The sequence below is a fragment of the Oncorhynchus masou genome, chromosome 31 (assembly GCF_036934945.1).
Source record: "Oncorhynchus masou masou isolate Uvic2021 chromosome 31, UVic_Omas_1.1, whole genome shotgun sequence".
Taxonomy (NCBI): Eukaryota; Metazoa; Chordata; class Actinopteri; order Salmoniformes; family Salmonidae; genus Oncorhynchus; species Oncorhynchus masou.
The window spans coordinates 93,574,554-93,597,560 of NC_088242.1; the positions used below are offsets into that span (position 1 = coordinate 93,574,554).

Consider the following 23,007-nt stretch of genomic DNA (forward strand, 5'->3'; position numbering starts at 1 on the left):
CACACCTATATATCACCATACTATATCATCATACTATATATCACCACACTATATATCACCACACTATATATCACCATACTATATATCACCACACTATATATCAACAAACTATAAATCACCATACTATATATCACCACACTATATATCACCATACTATATATCACCACACTATATATCAACAAACTATAAATCACCATACTATATATCACCACACTATATATCACCACACTATATATCAACAAACTATAAATCACCATACTATATATCACCACACTATATATCACCACACTATATATCACCACACTATATATCACCACATTATATATCACCACACTATATATCACCACACTATATCACCATACTATATATATCACCACACTAAATATCACAACACTATATATCACCATACTATATATCACCACACAATATATCACCACACTATATATCACCATACTATATCACAACACTATATATCACCACACTATATATCACCATACTATATCACACTATATATCACCATACTATATATCACCATACTATATATCACCACACTATATCACCACACTATATGTCACCATAATATATATCACCACACTATATGTCACCATACTATATATCACCACACTATATGTCACCATACTATATATCACCACACAACATATCACCACACTACATGTCACCATAATATATATCACCACACTATATGTCACCATAATATATATCACCACACTATATGTCACCATAATATATATCACCACACTATATGTCACCATACTATATATCACCACACAATATATCACCACACTATATATCACCACACTATATGTCACCATAATATATATCACCACACTATATGTCACCATACTATAAATCACCATACTATATATCACCACACTATATATCACCACACTATATATCAACAAACTATAAATCACCATACTATATATCACCACACTATATATCACCACACTATATATCACCACAATATATATCACCACATTATATATCACCACACTATATATCACCACACTATATCACCATACTATATATATCACCACACTAAATATCACAACACTATATATCAAGATACTATATATCACCACACAATATATCACCACACTATATATCACCACACTATATATCACCATACTATATCACAACACTATATATCACCACACTATATATCACCATACTATATCACACTATATATCACCATACTATATATCACCACACTATATCACCACACTATATGTCACCATAATATATATCACCACACTATATGTCACCATACTATATATCACCACACTATATGTCACCATACTATATATCACCACACAATATATCACCACACTATATGTCACCATAATATATATCACCACACTATATGTCACCATAATATATATCACCACACTATATGTCACCATACTATATATCACCACACTATATGTCACCATACTATATATCACCACACAATATATCACCACACTATATGTCACCACACAATATATCACCACACTATATATCACCACACTATATGTCACCATAATATATATCACCACACTATATGTCACCATAATATATATCACCACACTATAAATCACCATACTATATATCACCACACTATCTATCACCATACTATATCACCACACAATATATCACCACACTATATATCACCATACTATATATCACCACACTATATCTGAAACACTTTATGTTAATGATAGTATGAAGCTGTTTCAAGCAATAGCCAGCTCACTTTGATATGCATTTTCAAGCACAGGTAGAAACAGCTAGGTGTTCGGCTGGTACCTTCAGCAGGCAGCAGATGGCACTGCTAGGGGTGATGCCAACGTCTGTCAGGACCCAGCTGTCCCGAAGGATGGCACCAGCATAGCTCAGCTCCAGGAAGTGCCTCACCTGCTTGTCGTCTGACAGTTGCACGTGGAAGTAATCCTGCCAGAGGAAGAAGATTGGAAACACAAGGAGCCGTAATTGAGTGTCCCATACAATCAGAGTGAGAGGGCTCAACACTGATGGAGCCGTAATGGAGGGTGTCCCACACAGACACCCATTATGGAGGGTGTTCCACCCAAACAGACGTCAATGTTTACCATACAATAATCGTAAAAGTGTCCAATTGTGTACAATTAAGAAATAAGGCCCAAGGAGGTGTGGCCAATATACCATGGCCACGGGCTGTTCTTAGGCACAACGCAACGCGGAGGTATATTGGCCATATACCACAAACCCCCAAGGTGACTTCTTTTTAAACCCAATTTAGTGGTATCCAGTCTTGTCCCATTGCTACAACTCCCATATGGACTTGGGAGAGGCGAGAGCCAGGAGCCGTGCGTCCTCCGAAACACAACCCAGCCAAGCCAAGCCACACTGCTTCATGACACCATGCCCACTTAACCTGAAAGCCAGCCGTGTTGACCGTGTCAGCGTGCACTGCTGCGTGCACTGCGCCTGGCCCGCCACAGGAGTCACTAGTGCATGATGGGACAAGAACATCCCTGCCGGCCAAACCCTCCACTAACCCGGATGGGCCAATTGTGCGCCGCCCCATGGGTCTCCCAGTCACGGCCGGCTGTGACAGAGCCTGGACTTGAACCAGGATCTCTAGTGGCACAGCTTGTACTACGCAGTGCCTTCAACCACTGCGCCACTTGGAAAGCCCGAGGTGCCTTATTGCTATTATAAACTGGTTACCAATGTAATTAAAGCAGTAAAAATGTATGTTTTGTCATACCAGTGAAATACTACGGCTGTCAGCCAATCAGCATTCGGGGCTCGAACCACCCAGTTTATAATAGTAAAATAAACAACCAAATCTACATAAACATTGTTGATTATCATACTTTCAATCCCATCACATAACCATGTCTCCTACTGTAAGTACTATCGCCCCATCACATAACCATGTCTCCTACTGTAAGTACTATCGCCCCATCACATGTCTTCTACTTTAAGTACTATCGCCCCATCACATAACCATGTCTCCTACTTTAAGTACTATCGCCCCATCACATGTCTCCTACTGTAAGTACTATCGCCCCATCACATAACCATGTCTCCTACTGCAAGTACTATCGCCCCATCACATAACCATGTCTCCTACTGTAAGTACTATCGCCCCATCACATGTCTCCTACTGTAAGTACTATCGCCCCATCACATAACCATGTCTCCTACTGTAAGTACTATCGCCCCATCACATGTCTCCTACTTTAAGTACTATCACCCCATCACATTACCATGTCTCCTACTGTAAGTACTATCACCCCATCACATAACCATGTCTCCTATTGTAAGTACTATCACCCCATCACATTACCATGTCTCCTACTGTAAGTACTATCGCCCCATCACATGTCTCCTACTGTAAGTACTATCGCCCCATCACATAACCATGTCTCCTACTGTAAGTACTATCGCCCCATCACATAACCATGTCTCCTACTGTAAGTACTATCGCCCCATCACATGTCTCCTACTGTAAGTACTATCACCCCATCACATAACCATGTCTCCTATTGTAGGTACTATCACCCCATCACATTACCATGTCTCCTACTGTAAGTACTATCACCCCATCACATAACCATGTCTCCTACTGTAAGTACTATCGCCCCATCACATAACCATGTCTCCTACTGTAAGTACTATCGTCTGCTAAATGACTTAAATGTAAATGTAAATGTAAGTACTATCGCCCCATCACATGTCTCCTACTGTAGGTACTATCACCCCATCACATAACCATGTCTCCTACTGTAAGTACTATCGCCCCATCACATAACCATGTCTCCTACTGCAAGTACTATCGCCCCATCACATAACCATGTCTCCTACTTTAAGTACTATCGCCCCATCACATTACCATGTCTCCTACTGTAAGTACTATCGCCCCATCACATAACCATGTCTCCTACTGTAAGTACTATCGCCCCATCACATAACCATGTCTCCTACTGTAAGTACTATCGCCCCATCACATAACCATGTCTCCTACTGTAAGTACTATCACCCCATCACATAACCATGTCTCCTACTGTAAGTACTATCGCCCCATCACATGTCTCCTACTGTAAGTACTATCGCCCCATCACATAACCATGTCTCCTACTGTAAGTACTATCGCCCCATCACATAACCATGTCTCCTACTGTAAGTACTATCGCCCCATCACATGTCTCCTACTGTAAGTACTATCACCCCATCACATAACCATGTCTCCTATTGTAGGTACTATCACCCCATCACATTACCATGTCTCCTACTGTAAGTACTATCACCCCATCACATAACCATGTCTCCTACTGTAAGTACTATCGCCCCATCACATAACCATGTCTCCTACTGTAAGTACTATCGTCTGCTAAATGACTTAAATGTAAATGTAAATGTAAGTACTATCGCCCCATCACATGTCTCCTACTGTAGGTACTATCACCCCATCACATAACCATGTCTCCTACTGTAAGTACTATCGCCCCATCACATAACCATGTCTCCTACTGCAAGTACTATCGCCCCATCACATAACCATGTCTCCTACTTTAAGTACTATCGCCCCCATCACATTACCATGTCTCCTACTGTAAGTACTATCGCCCCATCACATAACCATGTCTCCTACTGTAAGTACTATCACCCCATCACATAACCATGTCTCCTACTGTAAGTACTATCGCCCCATCACATGTCTCCTACTGTAAGTACTATCGCCCCATCACATAACCATGTCTCCTACTGTAAGTACTATCGCCCCATCACATGTCTCCTACTGTAGGTACTATCACCCCATCACATAACCATGTCTCCTACTGTAAGTACTATCGCCCCATCACATAACCATGTCTCCTACTGTAAGTACTATCGCCCCATCACATGTCTCCTACTTTAAGTACTATCGCCCCATCACATAACCATTACTCCTACTTTAAGTACTATCACCCCATCACATAACCATGTCTCCTACTGTAAGTACTATCGCCTCATCACATAACCATGTCTCCTACTGTAAGTACTATCGCCCCATCACCATGTCTTCTACTTTAAGTACTATCGCCCCATCACATAACATGTCTCCTACTTTAAGTACTATCGCCCCATCACATTACCATGTCTCCTACTGTAAGTACTATCGCCCCATCACATGTCTCCTACTTTAAGTACTATCGCCCCATCACATAACCATGTCTCCTACTTTAAGTACTATCGCCCCATCACATGTCTCCTACTTTAAGTACTATCGCCACATCACATAACCATGTCTCCTACTGTAAGTACTATCGCCCCATCACATGTCTCCTACTGTAAGTACTATCGCCCCATCATATGTCTCCTACTGTAGGTACTATCGCCCCATCACATGTCTCCTACTTTAAGTACTATCGCCCCATCACATAACCATGTCTCCTACTTTAAGTACTATCGCCCCATCACATGTCTCCTACTGTAAGTACTATCGCCCCATCACGTCTCCTACTGTAAGTACTATCGCCCCATCACATGTCTCCTACTGTAAGTACTATCGCCCCATCACATTACCATGTCTCCTACTGTAAGTACTATCACCCCATCACATGTCTCCTACTGTAGGTACTATCGCCCCATTACATGTCTCCTACTTTAAGTACTATCGCCCCATCACATGTCTCCTACTGTAAGTACTATCGCCCCATCACATAACCATGTCTCCTACTTTAAGTACTATCGCCCCATCACATGTCTCCTACTGTAAGTACTATCGCCCCATCACATGTCTCCTACTGTAAGTACTATCGCCCCATCACATGTCTCCTACTGTAAGTACTATCGCCCCATCACATGTCTCCTACTGTAAGTACTATCGCCCCATCACATGTCTCCTACTTTAAGTACTATCGCCCCATCACATGTCTCCTACTTTAAGTACTATCGCCCCATCACATGTCTCCTACTGTAAGTACTATCGCCCCATCACGTCTCCTACTGTAAGTACTATCGCCCCATCACATGTCTCCTACTGTAAGTACTATCGCCCCATCACATTACCATGTCTCCTACTTTAAGTACTATCACCCCATCACATGTCTCCTACTGTAGGTACTATCGCCCCATTACATGTCTCCTACTTTAAGTACTATCGCCCCATCACATGTCTCCTACTGTAAGTACTATCGCCCCATCACATAACCATGTCTCCTACTTTAAGTACTATCGCCCCATCACATGTCTCCTATTGTAAGTACTATCGCCCCATCACATGTCTCCTACTGTAAGTACTATCACCCCATCACATAACCATGTCTCCTACTGTAAGTACTATCACCCCATCACATAACCATGTCTCCTACTGTAAGTACTATCACCCCATCACATGTCTCCTACTGTAGGTACTATCGCCCCATCACATGTCTCCTACTGTAAGTACTATCGCCCCATCACATTACCATGTCTCCTACTTTAAGTACTATCGCCCCATCACATGTCTCCTACTGTAAGTACTATCGCCCCATCACATGTCTCCTACTTTAAGTACTATCGCCCCATCACATAACGATGTTTCCTACTGTAAGTACTATCGCCCCATCACATGTCTCCTACTGTAGGTACCATCGCCCCATCACATGTCTCCTACTTTAAGTACTATCGCCCCATCACATAACCATGTCTCCTACTTTAAGTACTATCACCCCATCACATGTCTCCTACTGTAAGTACTATCGCCCCATCACATAACCATGTCTCCTACTTTAAGTACTATCGCCCCATCACATGTCTCCTACTGTAAGTACTATCGCCCCATCACATGTCTCCTACTTTAAGTACTATCGCCCCATCACATAACCATGTTTCCTACTGTAAGTACTATCGCCCCATCACATGTCTCCTACTGTAAGTACTATCGCCCCATCACATGTCTCCTACTTTAAGTACTATCGCCCCATCACATTACCATGTCTCCTACTGTAAGTACTATCGCCCCATCACATAACCATGTCTCCTACTGTAAGTACTATCGCCCCATCACATGTCTCCTACTTTAAGTACTATCGCCCCATCACATTACCATGTCTCCTACTGTAGGTACTATCACCCCATCACATAACCATGTCTCATATTGTAAGTACTAGTCACATACTTTACTTGACACCAGCCAAATGAACAAATTGCTTCTTAGAATCACTTTCCTTTCCCATAGCTGTTCAGTGTACAAACAGAGAGAGGAGAGTAACACTGCTATATTACCAGATCATTACAGTACTTAGAGGTTTAATTACCTTGACCATCAGTTTTACGCTCCCCACGGTCTGGTCAGGAGAGACGTCAAAAGGCTCACAGGAACCATCGAAGGCAATGAAGACCCTCATGGCAAGATGCCCCTCTCCACCGCTCTAACCAAAGAATGCAGTGTGTGTGTCGTGTTGAAGTTTGTACCTAGGGTTTGTCTGAGGAGACCATTCTGGGGAGGGCCAGGGAGAGAAAGGAGACAGGGTGGCATTTGGTGTGTCTAAGGAAGTGCCAGGGAGGGAAGGGAGACTGGGACGTTTGGTGGATCTAAGGAAGCCTCTCTGCAAGGGGGAAGAGGTCGGGGGGGGCATAGAGAAGGGTATGACGGATGGTGTTGTGTTCATGAGAAAAAGTGACAACACACACGAACACACAGATAGATAGAGAGAGAGAAGAGTTATACCTTTGCAGGACACACAGAAACATGTCTACTTGCCCACTGATAAGCACAGAGATAGTAAACATGTCTACTTGCCCACTGATAAGCACAGAGATAGTAAACATGTCTACTTGCCCACTGATAAGCACAGAGATAGTAAACATGTCTACTTGCCCACTGATAAGCACAGAGATAGTAAACATAAAACTATGGGTCATGAGGCAATGTGATGATACAGAAATAGTAAGTCCTGAATGATCCCTGGTCCAAAGTAGTGCATTACATAGGGAATAGGGTGTAAAGTACTTAAGAAAAAATACTATAAAGTACTACTTAAGTAGTTTTTTTGTGGTATCTGTACTTCACTTTACTATTTGTGTTTTTGGCAACTTTTACTCCACTACATTCCTAAAGAAAATGATGGACTTTTTACTCCATACATTTTCCCTGACACCTAAAAGTACTCGTTGCATTTTGAATGCTTAGCAGAACAGGAAAATTGTCAAATTCACATACTTAGCAAGAAAAAAATCCCTGGTCATCCCTACTGCCTCTGATCTGGAGGTCTCACTAAACACAAAGACTTCGATTGTGAATTAGTGTTGGTGTCCCCCGAATATCCGTAGATTTAAAAAACATGAAAATTGTGCCGTCTGGTTTGATTTATGTTAGGAATTTTAAATGATTTATACCTTTACTTTTGATACTTAAGTATATTTTAGCAATTACATATAGTTTTGATAATTAAGTATATTTAAATACTTTTACTCAAGTAGTATTTTACTGAGTGACTTTTACTTGAGTTATTTTCTATTAAGGTATCTTTACTTTTACTCAATTATGACATTTGGGTACTTTTTCCACCACTGCATATAGATTTACATTGTCTGGTGTTAAAACACATCCTTTAGATTATTCACATCAGAGCAGGTGACTACAGTCGGGCTATAAAACATATCATTTGGATTATTCACATGAACACATTATTCACATGATTCACTCACACACACCCCAAGGAAGGTCCATATCAAAGTCACGCCTACTAGATATCTCCATTCGTACAACCAGATCACGCCACAGTGCGACATTGATACACCAGCCTTGTGTGATGACTTCAATTCCAGTTTGGTGCTATAGATGGATTAGTTGATAGCGTCACGGAAACAATGCGCAGAAGTCAATGTGTTTTTATGATTCTGGATAGCCAGATATCTACCAACACTGACAAGAAACTTCCATGTGGGGAATACTACGTGACTCGTTTTCAGACAAAATATGCTATTTTCATCTCGTTTCATCTTGTTTCAAAGACAAACTATGCTATTTTCATCTCGTTTCATCTTGTTTCAAAGACAAACTATGCTATTTTCATCTCGTTTCATCTTGTTTCAAAGACAAACTATGCTATTTTCATCTCGTTTCATCTTGTTTCAAAGACAAACTATGCTATTTTCATCTCGTTTCATCTTGTTTCAAAGACAAACTATGCTATTTTCAGCTCGTTTCATCTTGTTCCAAAGACAAACTATGCTATTTTTATCTCGTTTCATCTTGTTTCAAAGACAAACTATGCTATTTTCATCTCGTTTCATCTTGTATCCAAGACAAACTATGCTATTTTCATCTCGTTTCATCTTGTTCCAAAGACAAACTATGCTATTTTCAGCTCGTAATTGCTTTTATATTTGCATAGCAATGAGCTGAGAGCTTTTGTAACTACTGTAAACGATCACATGTAACAAATAAGATATTGTCACGTACACCGGATAGGTGCAGTGAAATGTGTTGTTTTACACGGTGCCCCTGGAGCAAATTAGGGTTAAGTGCCTTGCACAAGGACAAATCGACAGATTTTTCACATTGTCGGCTCGCGTATTCGAACCAGCGTCCTTTCAGTTACTGGCATAACACTCAAACCGATAGGCTACCTGCCCCCTCCCCCCATCTAAACCACTAGGCTGATTTTCTACATTCGACGACCTCTAATATTTGGAAAGTTGGTATTTTCAAATAAACTATAAATTACAACAATTTTCTGCACAGGTCTGCTGTACTTCCACTGTGTAGGTTTAGCTTCTATACACGTTGTTTTGTCAAATGAGCTTATTTTAAGCATTTAGTTAGACGCGGCATCCTCTTATTCAGGTGAACTCTCTTTCTTGAGGTAACAATGAGTTAAAGAAGGCCATTGAGGATTTCATGGTTGTGGGAGGGACTACTGTGCTCTATTTAGAGGTCATCTGGATGAGTTGTGTTTGGTTCCTATGGTAACATAGGCAGCAAATAGAACAATGATTAGAGATTGTTTTTTTTTCTTCAGTTCACAAGATTCAATGGTGAACACAGGGAGAAAAGTGGGGCGAAGACACACAAAATAATGAATGGTCTGTCTACAACTGGGCTCCAGTCTGGGTTTGCTTTCATGTTAGAACAGTGTGGCTGGTTCAATAGAGCTCAGTAAAACCACTAGACAAATAACTGTAAAAAATAAAATAGATAAAAAATAAAAAGAGAAGACACTTGCAGAAAAAATGTTCATCATTCAATGGTAGAACAATCCAACGCCCCTTTTCATGTGGTTAAAGTAAATAAAGATTTTGGGGGACTCCAATAAGTAATTTTGTTAGGACCAAATGCAGATAATAAATATACCAACATTGATCATCTCCATGCCATTCAGAAAATCTGCAATACAGTATGCTGCCAAACTGAAAGAAGTGTTGCTGCCTAACTGAAAGATGTGTTGCTGCCTAACTGAAAGATGTGTTGCTGCCTAACTGAAAGATGTGTTGCTGCCAAACTGAAAGAAGTGTTGCTGTCTAACTGAAAGATGTAATTGTTGCCTCACTGAAAGATGTGTTGCTGCCAAACTGAAAGATGTGTTGCTGCCTAACTGAAAGAAGTGTTGCTGCCTAACTGAAAGAAGTGTTGTTGTCTAACTGAAATAAGTGTTGCTGACTAACTGAAAGAAGTGTTGCTGCCTGACTGAAAGATGTGTTGCTGCCAAACTGAAAGATGTGTTGCTGCCTAACTGAAAGAAGTGTTGCTGCCTAACTGAAAGAAGTGTTGCTGTCTAACTGAAAGAAGTGTTGCTGCCTAACTGAAAGATGTGTTGTTGCCAAACTGAAAGATGTGTTGCTGCCAAACTGAAAGATGTGTTGTTGCCAAACTGAAAGATGTGTTGCTGTCTAACTGAAAGATGTGTTGCTGCCTAACTGAAAGAAGTGTTGCTGTCTAACTGAAAGATGTGTTGCTGCCTAACTGAAAGATGTGTTGCTGCCTAACTGAAAGATGTGTTGCTGCCTAACTGAAAGATGTGTTGCTGTCTAACTGAAAGATGTGTTGCTGTCTAACTGAAAGATGTGTTGCTGACTAACTGAAAGATGTTTTGCTGTCTAACTGAAAGAAGTGTTGCTGCCTAACTGAAAGATGTGTTGCTGACTAACTGAAAGATGTGTTGCTGCCTAACTGAAAGATGTTTTGCTGTCTAACTGAAAGATGTTTTGCTGTCTAACTGAAAGATGTGTTGCTGCCTAACTGAAAGATGTGTTGCTGCCAAACTGAAAGATGTGTTGCTGCCAAACTGAAAGATGTGTTGCTGCCTAACTGAAAGATGTGTTGCTGTCTAACTGAAAGAAGTGTTGCTGTCTAACTGAAAGATGTTTTGCTGTCTAACTGAAAGAAGTGTTGCTGCCTAACTGAAAGATGTGTTGCTGCCTAACTGAAAGATGTGTTGCTGCCTAACTGAAAGATGTGTTGCTGCCTAACTGAAAGATGTGTTGCTGTCTAACTGAAAGAAGTGTTGCTGTCTAACTGAAAGATGTTTTGCTGTCTAACTGAAAGAAGTGTTGCTGCCTAACTGAAAGATGTGTTGCTGCCTAACTGAAAGATGTGTTGTTGCCTAACTGAAAGATGTGTTGCTGCCTAACTGAAAGATGTGTTGCTGTCTAACTGAAAGATGTGTTGTTGCCTAACTGAAAGATGTAATTGCTTGCCAAAGGAATTTCCGTTACCGTCACATGATTGTTTGGTAGACTTTTACAATTGCGTTGTAAAGTTTTACAGAGGACTCAACTAATTTGCATGTGACCTTTTAAAATAACTATCTGTCTCTGAGTGCTGGGAGCTGTGCAGGATTCTATCACACAAAGGAAAAACAGTTGTCGCTCCTAGCTCTTCAATCAATAATGGTTGGTTTCACCCAAGACCTTTGAATGTAGGTGGGGGAATTGATCAATGCGAGGGTAGTCATATCCTCAAAAGAGTGTAGGTCAGCAATCAGCTACTTATGCCATCAATAATAGTCCCACAACAGTGACGGTCGGTGGCATTTAAGATGAGGGAGGACAATTATTTTTACTATGAGCATGGCCTTATTTCTATTACAGTATACAGTCTATTACAGTATACCGTATATCATTCATATTCCATTCACCCAGCTCAATGTAACAACGCTAAGTTCAGGCTAATACACAATGCTCTTATTTTCCTTAAATCTCATCATGAGGTTGCTACAACCTAGCCAGTGCACACAGGTCGAGAGAATGACAGATTGACAGTGACCGATTCAATGCTGCCTTGGACACTCTTGCCTGCATCTAGCTGATATAGGTGCAGACGAGAGTTTCTACTGGACAAATTCAGGTATGTTTATCCCCGTTTGCTTCCGTTTAAGAAACGTTTTTCAACAGAATTGGCAGAATGGATACACCCCTGATCACACGCAAACACAGTTCACTTTCATAGCAGCCACATACAAACAGCATGATCATTTTGCCCATTGTATAATTCCTTCTCACATCTACACACTCTCCTCCTCTCACCTTTTCCCTTCGCTTGTGAACTTCAGTGTACAACACATCAGCTGTCTGTGACCAGGTGAACAAACCTTTCCAAGCCAAACCTTCATATTATAACCACTACACACAGTCTACATCGTTGTCACCATATTAGCTAACGTCATAATCAACATACAGTAGCTACTAGAACTAATGCGCTAGTAAACCCACTACAATCCTGCAGTACAGTGTATAGTCAGCAAGCAGTTTAGCAGTTACACCGGCGGGCCCCAGTTGCAATAAATTAATACAACCAAAAGCTTGACTTCACTTGGAAGAGTTCCAGTGTTGGAGTTCCAGTGTAGTCATAGCCTGCTAGCTAACATAGCATCCCTCTCTGTTTGATAGCCATAGCCAGCTAGATAACATAGAATCCCTCTCTGTTTGATAGCCATAGCCTGCTAGCTAACATAGCATCCCTCTCTGTTTGATAGCCATAGCCAGCTAGATAACATAGAATCCCTCTCTGTTTGATAGCCATAGCCAGCTAGATAACATAGCATCCCTCTCTGTTTGATAGCCATAGCCAGCTAGATAACATAGCATCCCTCTCTGATTGAGCCGGGTGTTTGAATAGGCTAAACTAGCTAGCTGCATTCGCAAAAAATATTACAATGGATTATCTCTCTCTCTCTCTCCCTCTCTCTCTTGCTTCTCCTTCATTTTTAAAGAAAGAATACTGTGATGCAGTGCCTTAGATCACTGAGACAGAGCCTGGACTCGCACCCAGAATCTCTAGTGGCACAGCTAGTACTGCGGTGCAGTGCCTTAGATCACTGAGACAGAGCCTGGACTCGCACCCAGAATCTCTAGTGGCACAGCTAGCACTGCGATGCAGTGTCTTAGACCACTGGGCCACTTGGGAGGCATTCACTGTTGATTGTGGTCTGTGGAATGCTGTTCCACTCCCCTTCAATGGCTGTGCGAAGTTGCTGGACATTGGCGGGGACTGGATCAAGCTGTCATACATGTCGATCCAGAGCATCCCACACATGCTCAATGGGTGACAAGTCTGGTTAGTATGCAAGCCATTGAATAACTGGAATCATATGTGTACTGTCTTAATAAAGCACAATTTTACACCATCATTTTAGTTTTTTATGACAATTTAGGATGATGCACACCACCTTAACCCAAGTATGTGCAACATCCTAAATTGTTGATTAAAGCTACTGAAGGAGGATAATCATTTATGTACTAGACGGTCCACAGGGGATACAATTTTATCAATCCAAGATGATAGTGCAGCTCTAGCGCTCACGATCGACTGCCTAGGCTTCCTTTCATTGCAGTTTTTTTTTGTAATCAAAAACCTTCATCAAAGGCACTGGGTAAAGGTAAATTAATCCACGAATACAATTGTAGATATATGAATGACCCCATTTTCATGAATTGTATGATATAACCTTGACACCCATTCAGAAACAGTACGTGACTTGCACCAGGAAGTAGGTGGGACTTTCATAAGGTATAGAGCCTCACAGTGGAGGTGTCATAATACCCATAAAACCTATAAACGGCATCCCCAGCCGCGCCCTCAGAGCAGGCCAAACGCTCTAACCACTAAGCCACCTGCCGCACTTACAATAAGAGCTGTGTGTTGTGTAGGCTTACGCTGGTGTAACGTTCTGCTAACCATGTACATCTCTCTCGGACAAGGTGACTTTTATCAATATATTTCAGCTTTATTTACTCTCAGGTTGGAAAATGCTAATTAGCATCAAAGTAGACATCATGCAAAACTACAAATCCCTGCAAGCTGCTGCACATCAGCTCCAGCTGATACCTTTGCTAAAAGGTACTGTGTCAATTTAAAACTTGAACAAGACAGTTAACAATTGTCCATTTAAAGAAATGTAGCCAATTTATTCATTACTACATTTAGCTGACATTAGATAGTTAATCCAGAGATTCTTACCTTTGCCTCGATTCGGTAGTCTTGTCCAGATCATCACAGCATTTGTAGTTCTTTATGATAGCAACATTAGCAGCTAATTAGCATTTCATTTTGAGGGGGTAAATACAGATGAATATATTGATAAAAGTCCCCTTGTCCTAGAAAGATTTAGACGGTATTCAAAATGTCACGCAAGGGTAAGCCTACATGAAACAAAGCAAATATTTGAAGTGTTTCTAAAATACCCTATGAGAAAAAGGTTTTATGGGTATGACTATGTGGTACTCTCATTGTCACACAAAACACCAGTGTACATACAGGAATTATACAACCAAACAAACAACCAATTACAGATTATCGAAAGGCCTTTAAAAAACATGTATTTATTGTTTTTACAGCTTTCTTATTCGAAGAATGTAGAATAATCTAGAATGCCTTACAGAAAACAAGGAAGACTGGGTCTTTATTAGTGAATTTACATGTATTAATGACTTTTTCCCCATTATTACAATTACATTAAATACTTTTTTTGTTTTTTTTGTATATTATAGTTAATGAAACCAAGCAGCACATTACCCCATTATAAACAAAAGTATTCAAGACTATTATCAATTATAAATCTATAAATACCTTGCAATAATTTCTTTACACGTAGACAATGCCAAAATGAATGCAAAACTTTTTCTGGATGCTTTTCCCAAAAAGTACAGTCAATGGTACTTTTTTGTTGTTTTTCAGCTAATGATTTGCAGAGTTATACTTATGGATAATTCTGAAAGAGACCTCTTTGACCTTGTTAACAAGCAGATATGTGTGTGGTATAATTACCAAACCTTCCAAAATATATTATTAACAATGTATTCCAGGCCAGCAAATGCGGGTTCCAGGCCAGCACTGCCCCGCCATAAACTTCGCTATTATATTATCCCACATCTTGCGCTCGAATTCATAGTCAAACTGTCAGCCACTCAATGTAAACCTTTGCATACATGGTCACACACAACCACACGTACAAAGACTATATATTTGAGATAATTTCTCTACTGTAAATACATGATGCATCACGTGGTTATGTTTACCCCCTGGAAACAGTTTCGGAAAGGAAAGATTGATTGTCCTTCCGTCCAATCAGCAGCAACAATCTGCTCGGGCGGGGCGGGGGTTGCAGATAGAGGAAGCTGGCTCGTTCGGGATTATTGTTGACGTTCTGTTGTACTGGCATGTTAAAGTAAAGGAATACAGTTGTTAGGATCATACGTATAGATAGCAATTTATTGTAATGTCTATATTATTCGCATATATATTTTTTAAACCAGAGGAAACTTCGGTCTGATTCAAAGGTAACTTTCCACGATCTAACGTTAGTTATCTAGCTAGCTAACTTTCATTTGTAGCTCGCGCTGATATAGCTAGCTGTTAGCAACGTCAAATACGCTGGTGTTTAGACTCGAGTCATGCCATGATGTTGCTATCAAGCTTGGGAGTTGCAAACCTGGCCTAATAATGGTATTTAGCTTGCTAACAATGGTAGCTTGCTCCATCGGGTATATTTAGAAGACGTGTATTAGCTTGCTAAATAGGTTTGGCACCTCTACAGCCGCCATATATTGTTAGTATCATAAAACCCGATTCACCACTTTTGCAGCTGTGTTTACGTTAGCCGGTGGTCATGACTCTCAGTTCCACAACATTACACATAATAGTCATTGGACGAAGGCGTATTCTGTATGGGGGAGGTTATCCGCGACGCATCGCTTGCGGTACGGTTGTGGAAAACAAAAGGTCATATTGATACACGCCTTTTTTTATAGGATTATGGTTCCCATATGGCCATATTTCCATGTTACAGCTCTTGTTTACAGGAAAACAGACGGGAGACCGAGTGGACTACTTGTGCTAATTAGCTAGCTGCGTTTCCAAACACCTAAGTTACTGTATGTGTAAACGGAAGACATATGCCACAAACGTTGTCTTGTCAATGAAAAATACTGTCGGCTGCTGTGTTAAACGCGGTTAAAACAGTGTACAGTAAGTGTGTATTTTGCATTTGTGAAATGTTTGATGTGATATGAAAGTACAGGGATTTATTTTTCTATAACTGTACCGCAATGGAGAATCGATTCACGTTTAGATGGAGTATTTGGCTGTTTTGTCTTTTTAAGGTCCTTGGACTAAGGAGTAACGTTAGGCTCTTTAGTCCAATCTTGGGCTATGATTAAGCTAGCTAGCTAGCTAGATAGATTTGCGATAAGAATAATATTAGCTAGGAAGTTAGCTTGGCATCCAAGTGGACTATGTGGTTAAAGTCGCTATCTGTCATACTGCTGGGTAGTCACATTACATGGGACGACATTGCCACATGACTTTGACATCATCCTTCTTCTGCAACTAATACGATGACTTCTACTTTTAGGCGTTACTTTACAAAGATCATTACATCTGTAACAAGTATCTCACAGCAAATGTCCTCGTACTTTTGGAAGGGCCTACCTACTTGGAATTGTTTATTTGTGGTTTTACACACCTGTGCCACATTGAAACATACAACATGTCATGTTTAAATGAATATTCAATATTTGGGGAGATATTTTGTGTTATTAGTAGCACTTGGTGATGCTGTATGGCTATCTGATGTAGTCTAATGCATGTTATTTCCTCTCTGTCTGTATCTGTCATCATTGAGAAGCACAGGGCCCTAGCAGTAGGTCTACTCTTGATAAGCCTTTTATATATTTTCTTGATGACTCACACTGAATTTTAATTCTGCTGCTCTATTGATCGTAACACATTGTTTGAGTCTGGCATCCAAGAAGTCGTTTGTGTGACTTCAGAAGGAGGGGTGTTGTACAAAACAAATTCATCAGCGATTGGATCATCTCTAACAAATCTAACCAATCAGAATTTCAAAGTTGATCACTACATCATGTAGGCTGGCTCTGGCCCAACTGTTGTTTTCTGGGACCAATCAGAACAGTCAGAATGTGTTTAGCCAGAGCGATGTGGATGGGTAGCCAGGGGTGCAACTTTCACTGCAGATGGGGGGTTGGTGGGGGAGGAGACGGGTCATGACACCCCACATTCTGAAATTGCATTTATCATTGGAATGTGATTTGCATCAATGGGCTTTAGGACCAAGAGGTCGCCTCCGAGCAGTCGGGTATGCTGTTTGTAGTGTTCAGCCGGCTGGATTTAGGACCATGCAAACACCACAGAGCGGGTTGACAGGCTGTGTGAAGGCGAAGCTTATGGAAGGCTGGCTGGACCAGCACTGGAGAGTTGAGCATAGTTCAGTGTCTGTGTTGCGCTCTTTCACCGAGTTGTAAAAGCAAGCGGAGCAGAAACTGGCTACTCTTTAGCTGGCTGACTGTAGCTGGCAAGGTAACAGCAGTTTAACTTAACAGAAAAAAATGATCTAGTGTTTGTTCACAGTGCTGAGCTAGTATTGTAACTGACATTAGCTAATGTTTCTTTCCCTCTTGACTGAGGTGAATGAATTAGCTACACTAGCTCGTAGCTACCATAGCCAGGCCAGCTCTTCGCAAGTTGATGTACCATTAGAGAGAGGGAGAGAGCTGACCAAAAGTTGGCTAACGTTAGCTATTGTTTTAACTCAATCACATTAGTCCTGAATCACATTATGAAACCATCAGCCAAATGATTGAAGATTGATATTTTGTTTTTTCAGTGCAATATGAGTTTAAAAAAATAATAATATTAGTCAGTATGGCAATGAAATGTTATTGATCTGTCAATTTCCTGAGCAAGTTCCCTACTTTTCTCACTCAAATCAAATGTATTTATAAAGCCCTTCGTACATCAGCTGATATCTCAAAGTGCTGTACAGAAACCCAGCCTAAAACCCCAAACAACAAGCAATGTAGGTGTAGAAGCACGGTGGCTAGGAAAAACTCCCTAGAAAGGCCAAAACCTAGGAAGAAACCTAGAGAGGAACCAGGCTATGTGGGGTGGCCAGTCCTCTTCTGGCTGTGCCGGGTGGCGATTATAACAGAACATGGCCAAGATGTTCAAATGTTCATAAATGACCAGCATGGTCAAATAATAATAATTACAGGCAGAACAGTTGAAACTGGAGCAGCAGCACGGCCAGGTAGACTGGGGACAGCAAGGAGTCATCATGTCAGGTAGTCCTGAGGCATGGTGTCCTAGGGCTCAGGTCCTCAGAGAGAGAGAAAGAAAGAGAGAATTAGAGAGAGTATACTTAAATTCACACAGGACACCGGATATGACAGGAGAAGTACTCCAGATATAACAAACTGACCCTAGCCCCCCGACACATAAACTACTGCAGCATAAATACTGGAGGCTGAGACAGGAGGGGTCAGGAGACACTGTGGCCCCATCCGAGGACACCCCCGGACAGAGCCAAACAGGAAGGATATAACCCCACCCACTTTGCCAAAGCACAGCCCCCACACCACTAGAGGGATATCTTCAACCACCAACTTACCATCCTGAGACAAGGCCGAGTATAGCCCACAAAGATCTCCGCCACGGCACAACCCAAGGGGGGGTGCCAACCCAGACAGGAAGATCACATCAGTGACTCAACACACTCAAGTGACGCACCCCTCCTAGGGACGGTATGAAAGAGCCCTAGTAAACCAGTGACTCGGCCCTGTAATAGGGTTAGAGGCAGAGAATCCCAGTGGAAAGAGGGGAACCGGCCAGGCAGAGACAGCAAGGGTGGTTCGTTGCTCCAGAGCCTTTCCGTTCACCTTCCTACTCCTGGGCCAGACAACACTCAATCATATGACCCACTGAAGAGATGAGTCTTCAGTAAAGACTTAAAGGTTGAGACTGAGTTTGCATCTCTCACATGGGTAGGCAGACCATTCCATAAAAATGGAGCTCTATAGGAGAAAGCCCTGCCTCCAGCTGTTTGCTTAGAAATTCTAGGGACAATTAGGAGGCCTGCGTCTTGTGACACAGTAACAACACGACTCCCACCCGCTACCGCATGGTCCCAACAATTTTGCGCCCTATATGCACAAAAGTACATTTCAATTACCAGAGATTCTCACATTACCCTTACATTGTATTACTAGGCTATATCAGTCACTATGCAAGATGTCGATTGAAGAGAGCAGAGCTGGAGAGACTTAATTTCTCTCAAACAATTTTTTTTATAGCTTACCTTCTTTTTCTTTTTTTAGGAGTGGGAAGATTTTCAGACTGAGAAATATGGGTGATCAATATTTAGGCTTATTTCTAAGCAATGTAGTAAACTACTGAGGAAGGACATTTCCTTGGAAAGATAACTACCCAGTGACTTCCACACAGGTTATATCCTAGTCTATTTAAATGAGACCACACATGCACCTGGTTTCTCCGGTATGGCTACTGAACTTGAAACAGCAAGAATGATGACAGTGACGCTTGCTATGTTTTTTTGTTTGTTGTTTTTTTACTAGGCAAGTCAGTTAAGAACAAATTCTTATTTTCATTGACGGCCTAGGAACAGTGGGTTAACTGCCTGTTCAGGGGCAGAACGACAGATTTTGTATCTTGTCAGCTCAGGGATTTGAACTTGCAACCTTTCGGTTACTAGTCCAATGCTCTAACCACTAGGCTACCCTGCCCTATAGGATATAGCCTACCTTTTTAGGAGGACGATTTGCAGGCAGAGACAAATACATTGGTAACCAATACTTATTGAAATTGAAAATGTGCAACGCTCGTGCACCATTGTAGCCGTTTTCCTTTTCAATGAATACATTTGAGTGCACTTTGACTCACGTTGGTTGAACACCCTCTACTTCTTTCCATTAGCAATAGCCTGTTTATTTACAGACATTGTAGTAAACTACAGGCTAATAATATTTAAGTTAACTGCCATGTGATTCTCCGACCATGTATACAGCCTAGTCTATTTCAATGAGAAGACACATACAAGGGACACTCGAACACTCACACCCAACTAGGAGAGGAAGGCTACTGGTGTTGAAGCAGTGAATTCTGGGCGTGTGAATAAATATGTGCTTTTAATACAATAGCTAGGCTAACTCCTACAAAGCAGAAAGAGGACCGTTTCCAAATCATCTGTGGGACAACAAAAAATATTTTAATCTGACTGTTGGCAGCACGAACAATGCCGACCACGCTGCAATGATCTCTGTCGGGACTCACAGGCATCACAAGGGAATGCAGCCCTCTAGTGTATTGTCAGTACACAACACTACTCATCATGTCTTAGCAGGATCAGATGGTGACAGTGGTCCCAACAGGGTCAGACTGCCAGGGAAGACCAGTCTACAGAGCTCAGCTGAATTTTGCAGTATATTAACAATATCAGTGAATGACACAGTTCCATCTTGAATTGATGGGTAGACCTACAGTAGCTACAGGACAGAAGCTTAAAGCTCCAGTCTGGGATCTGGGAATAACAGTCATTTCAATTATTGAACCATTGATTCTTTTCTTGGATAATATAATGTACACCAAGGTAATTCTTCGTCATGCCTGATCTTATGAGGATCAGATGGTGACAGGGGTCTCAGCAGGGTCAGGTAACCAGGGAAGACCGGTCTGTGACGGTGACACTGGTCTCAGCAGGGTCAGGTAACCAGGGAAGACCAGTCTGTGATGATGATAGGGGTCTCAGCAGGGTCAGGTAACCAGGGAAGACCGGTCTGTGATGGTGACACGGGTCTCAGCAGGGTCAGGTAACCAGGGAAGACCGGTCTGTGATGGTGACACGGGTCTCAGCAGGGTCAGGAACCAGGGAAGACCGGTCTGTGATGGTGACACGGGTCTCAGCAGGGTCAGGTAACCAGGGAAGACCGGTCTGTGATGGTGACACGGGTCTCAGCAGGGTCAGGTAACCAGGGAAGACCGGTCTGTGATGGTGACACGGGTCTCAGCAGGGTCAGGTAACCAGGGAAGACCGGTCTGTGATGGTGACACGGGTCTCAGCAGGGTCAGGTAACCAGGGAAGACCGGTCTGTGACGGTGACAGGGGTCTCAGCAGGGTCAGGTAACCAGGGAAGACCGGTCTGTGACGGTGACAGGGGTCTCAGCAGGGTCAGGTAACCAGGGAAGACCGGTCTGTGATGGTGACACGGGTCTCAGCAGGGTCAGGTAACCAGGGAAGACCGGTCTGTGATGATGATAGGGGTCTCAGCAGGGTCAGGTAACCAGGGAAGACCGGTCTGTGATTGTGACACGGGTCTCAGCAGGGTCAGGTAACCAGGGAAGACCGGTCTGTGATGATGGTGATAGGGGTCTCAGCAGGGTCAGGTAACCAGGGAAGACCGGTCTGTGATGATGATAGGGGTCTCAGCAGGGTCAGGTAACCAGGGTCAGGTAACCAGGGTCAGGTAACCAGGGAAGACCAGTCTGTGATGATGATAGGGGTCTCAGCAGGGTCAGGTAACCAGGGTCGGGTAACCAGGGTCGGGTAACCAGGGTCGGGTAACCAGGGTAGTGTAACCAGGGTCAGGTAACCAGGGGCAGGTAACCAGGGAAGACCGGTCTGACGGAGCTGAGGTACATTTTGTGAAGATAACAACACTTTATTCTCTCTGCAGCAAACACTGGACAAGCAAGAAGTTTCAAAAGATGTAAACTATTTTAAGGCAGTCTGACTAACCTCTAAAGAGGATTTACAAACTGTATCAAGGGTTGATAGAGGCTTTTCCCAATGACACAAAACAAAAATGTAAGGAAGACCTGGTAGAAGCTATTGATGATGATGATGATGAATGGATTACAGATCTGTTAGAATGCCCAGTCATGTTCTTATAATATTAGACATGATATTATAATATTACAATATTAGACATAAATGACTGCAGGTTAAAACCATCCAGAACGTTCTATATGCCAGTGAAACTGAATATCGTGCACTGAGAAATGTCATTCCTCTGCTGGAGGTGTAAAACACAATAGGGACATATTTGCATTTGTTATGGTCTTGTGAAGGCTGGCAAAGAGTATGTTATTTTATAGTGGCTAACAAATGCACATTAATTGGAAGATTGGCTATCCTCCCACACTGTCAAGTTATGTATTGCTAGCTTGAGTTTATTACTAGATTAAGGGTATACTGGGCAACTTTCATAAGGCCTGGATGCCTTATATGGAATACAGTACTGTTAAAGGAGTCTGTATTGAAAACATGCCCTCGTCAGGGGAGATACCTATTTAGGCAAACCCTCGCTGCTGGGCTTGCTCAGTCCTGTTGGTTGTCACTCTGGCCTTGGCCTAACACCCTCAAAACCAATAAATTAATGTTTCACTAAGGTCTTAAAGCTGAGTGGGGTGTGTTGTGTAGAGGTCGACCGATTTTATGATTTTTCAACGCCGATACCCGATTATTGGAGGACCCCAAAAAAGCCGATACCGATTAATTGTCCATTTTATTTTTTATATATATTTGTAATAATGACAATTACAACAATACTGAATGAACACTTATTTTAACTTAATATAATACATCAATAAAAATAAATTTAGCCTCAAATAAATAATGAAACATGTTCAATTTGGTTAAAAAAATGCAAAAACAAAGTGTTGGAGAAGAAAGTAAAAGTGCAATATGTGCCATGTAAAAATGTGTGCCATGTAAAAAAGCTAACGTTTAAATTCCTTGC

At 41.7% G+C, this 23,007-nt stretch overlaps 2 protein-coding genes across 3 annotated transcripts in view; one reads left to right on the forward strand and one right to left on the reverse strand.

The window, feature by feature from the left end:
- The window catches only part of LOC135525069 (protein ANKUB1-like), a 47,349-nt gene extending 39,988 nt beyond the window's left edge, over nt 1–7,361 (reverse strand). The window contains exons 1-2 of the mRNA XM_064952827.1: nt 7,256–7,361; nt 1,810–2,030 (exon numbers count right to left, since the gene is read on the reverse strand). Coding sequence (XP_064808899.1) covers nt 1,810–2,030; nt 7,256–7,361 — 327 coding nt within the window. The remainder of the gene's footprint in view (nt 1–1,809; nt 2,031–7,255) is intronic.
- An 8,198-nt stretch (nt 7,362–15,559) lies between these two features.
- LOC135524768 (E3 ubiquitin-protein ligase RNF13-like) overlaps nt 15,560–23,007 on the forward strand; it is an 83,273-nt gene continuing 75,825 nt past the window's right edge. Inside the window, exon 1 of one of the 2 annotated variants that reach the window (XM_064952577.1) lies at nt 15,560–15,735. The gene's annotated coding sequence lies outside the window, so the exon portion shown is untranslated. Of the gene's footprint in view, nt 15,736–16,118; nt 16,424–23,007 lie in introns of those variants that run through there. The other variant, XM_064952578.1, reaches the window with a different exon arrangement.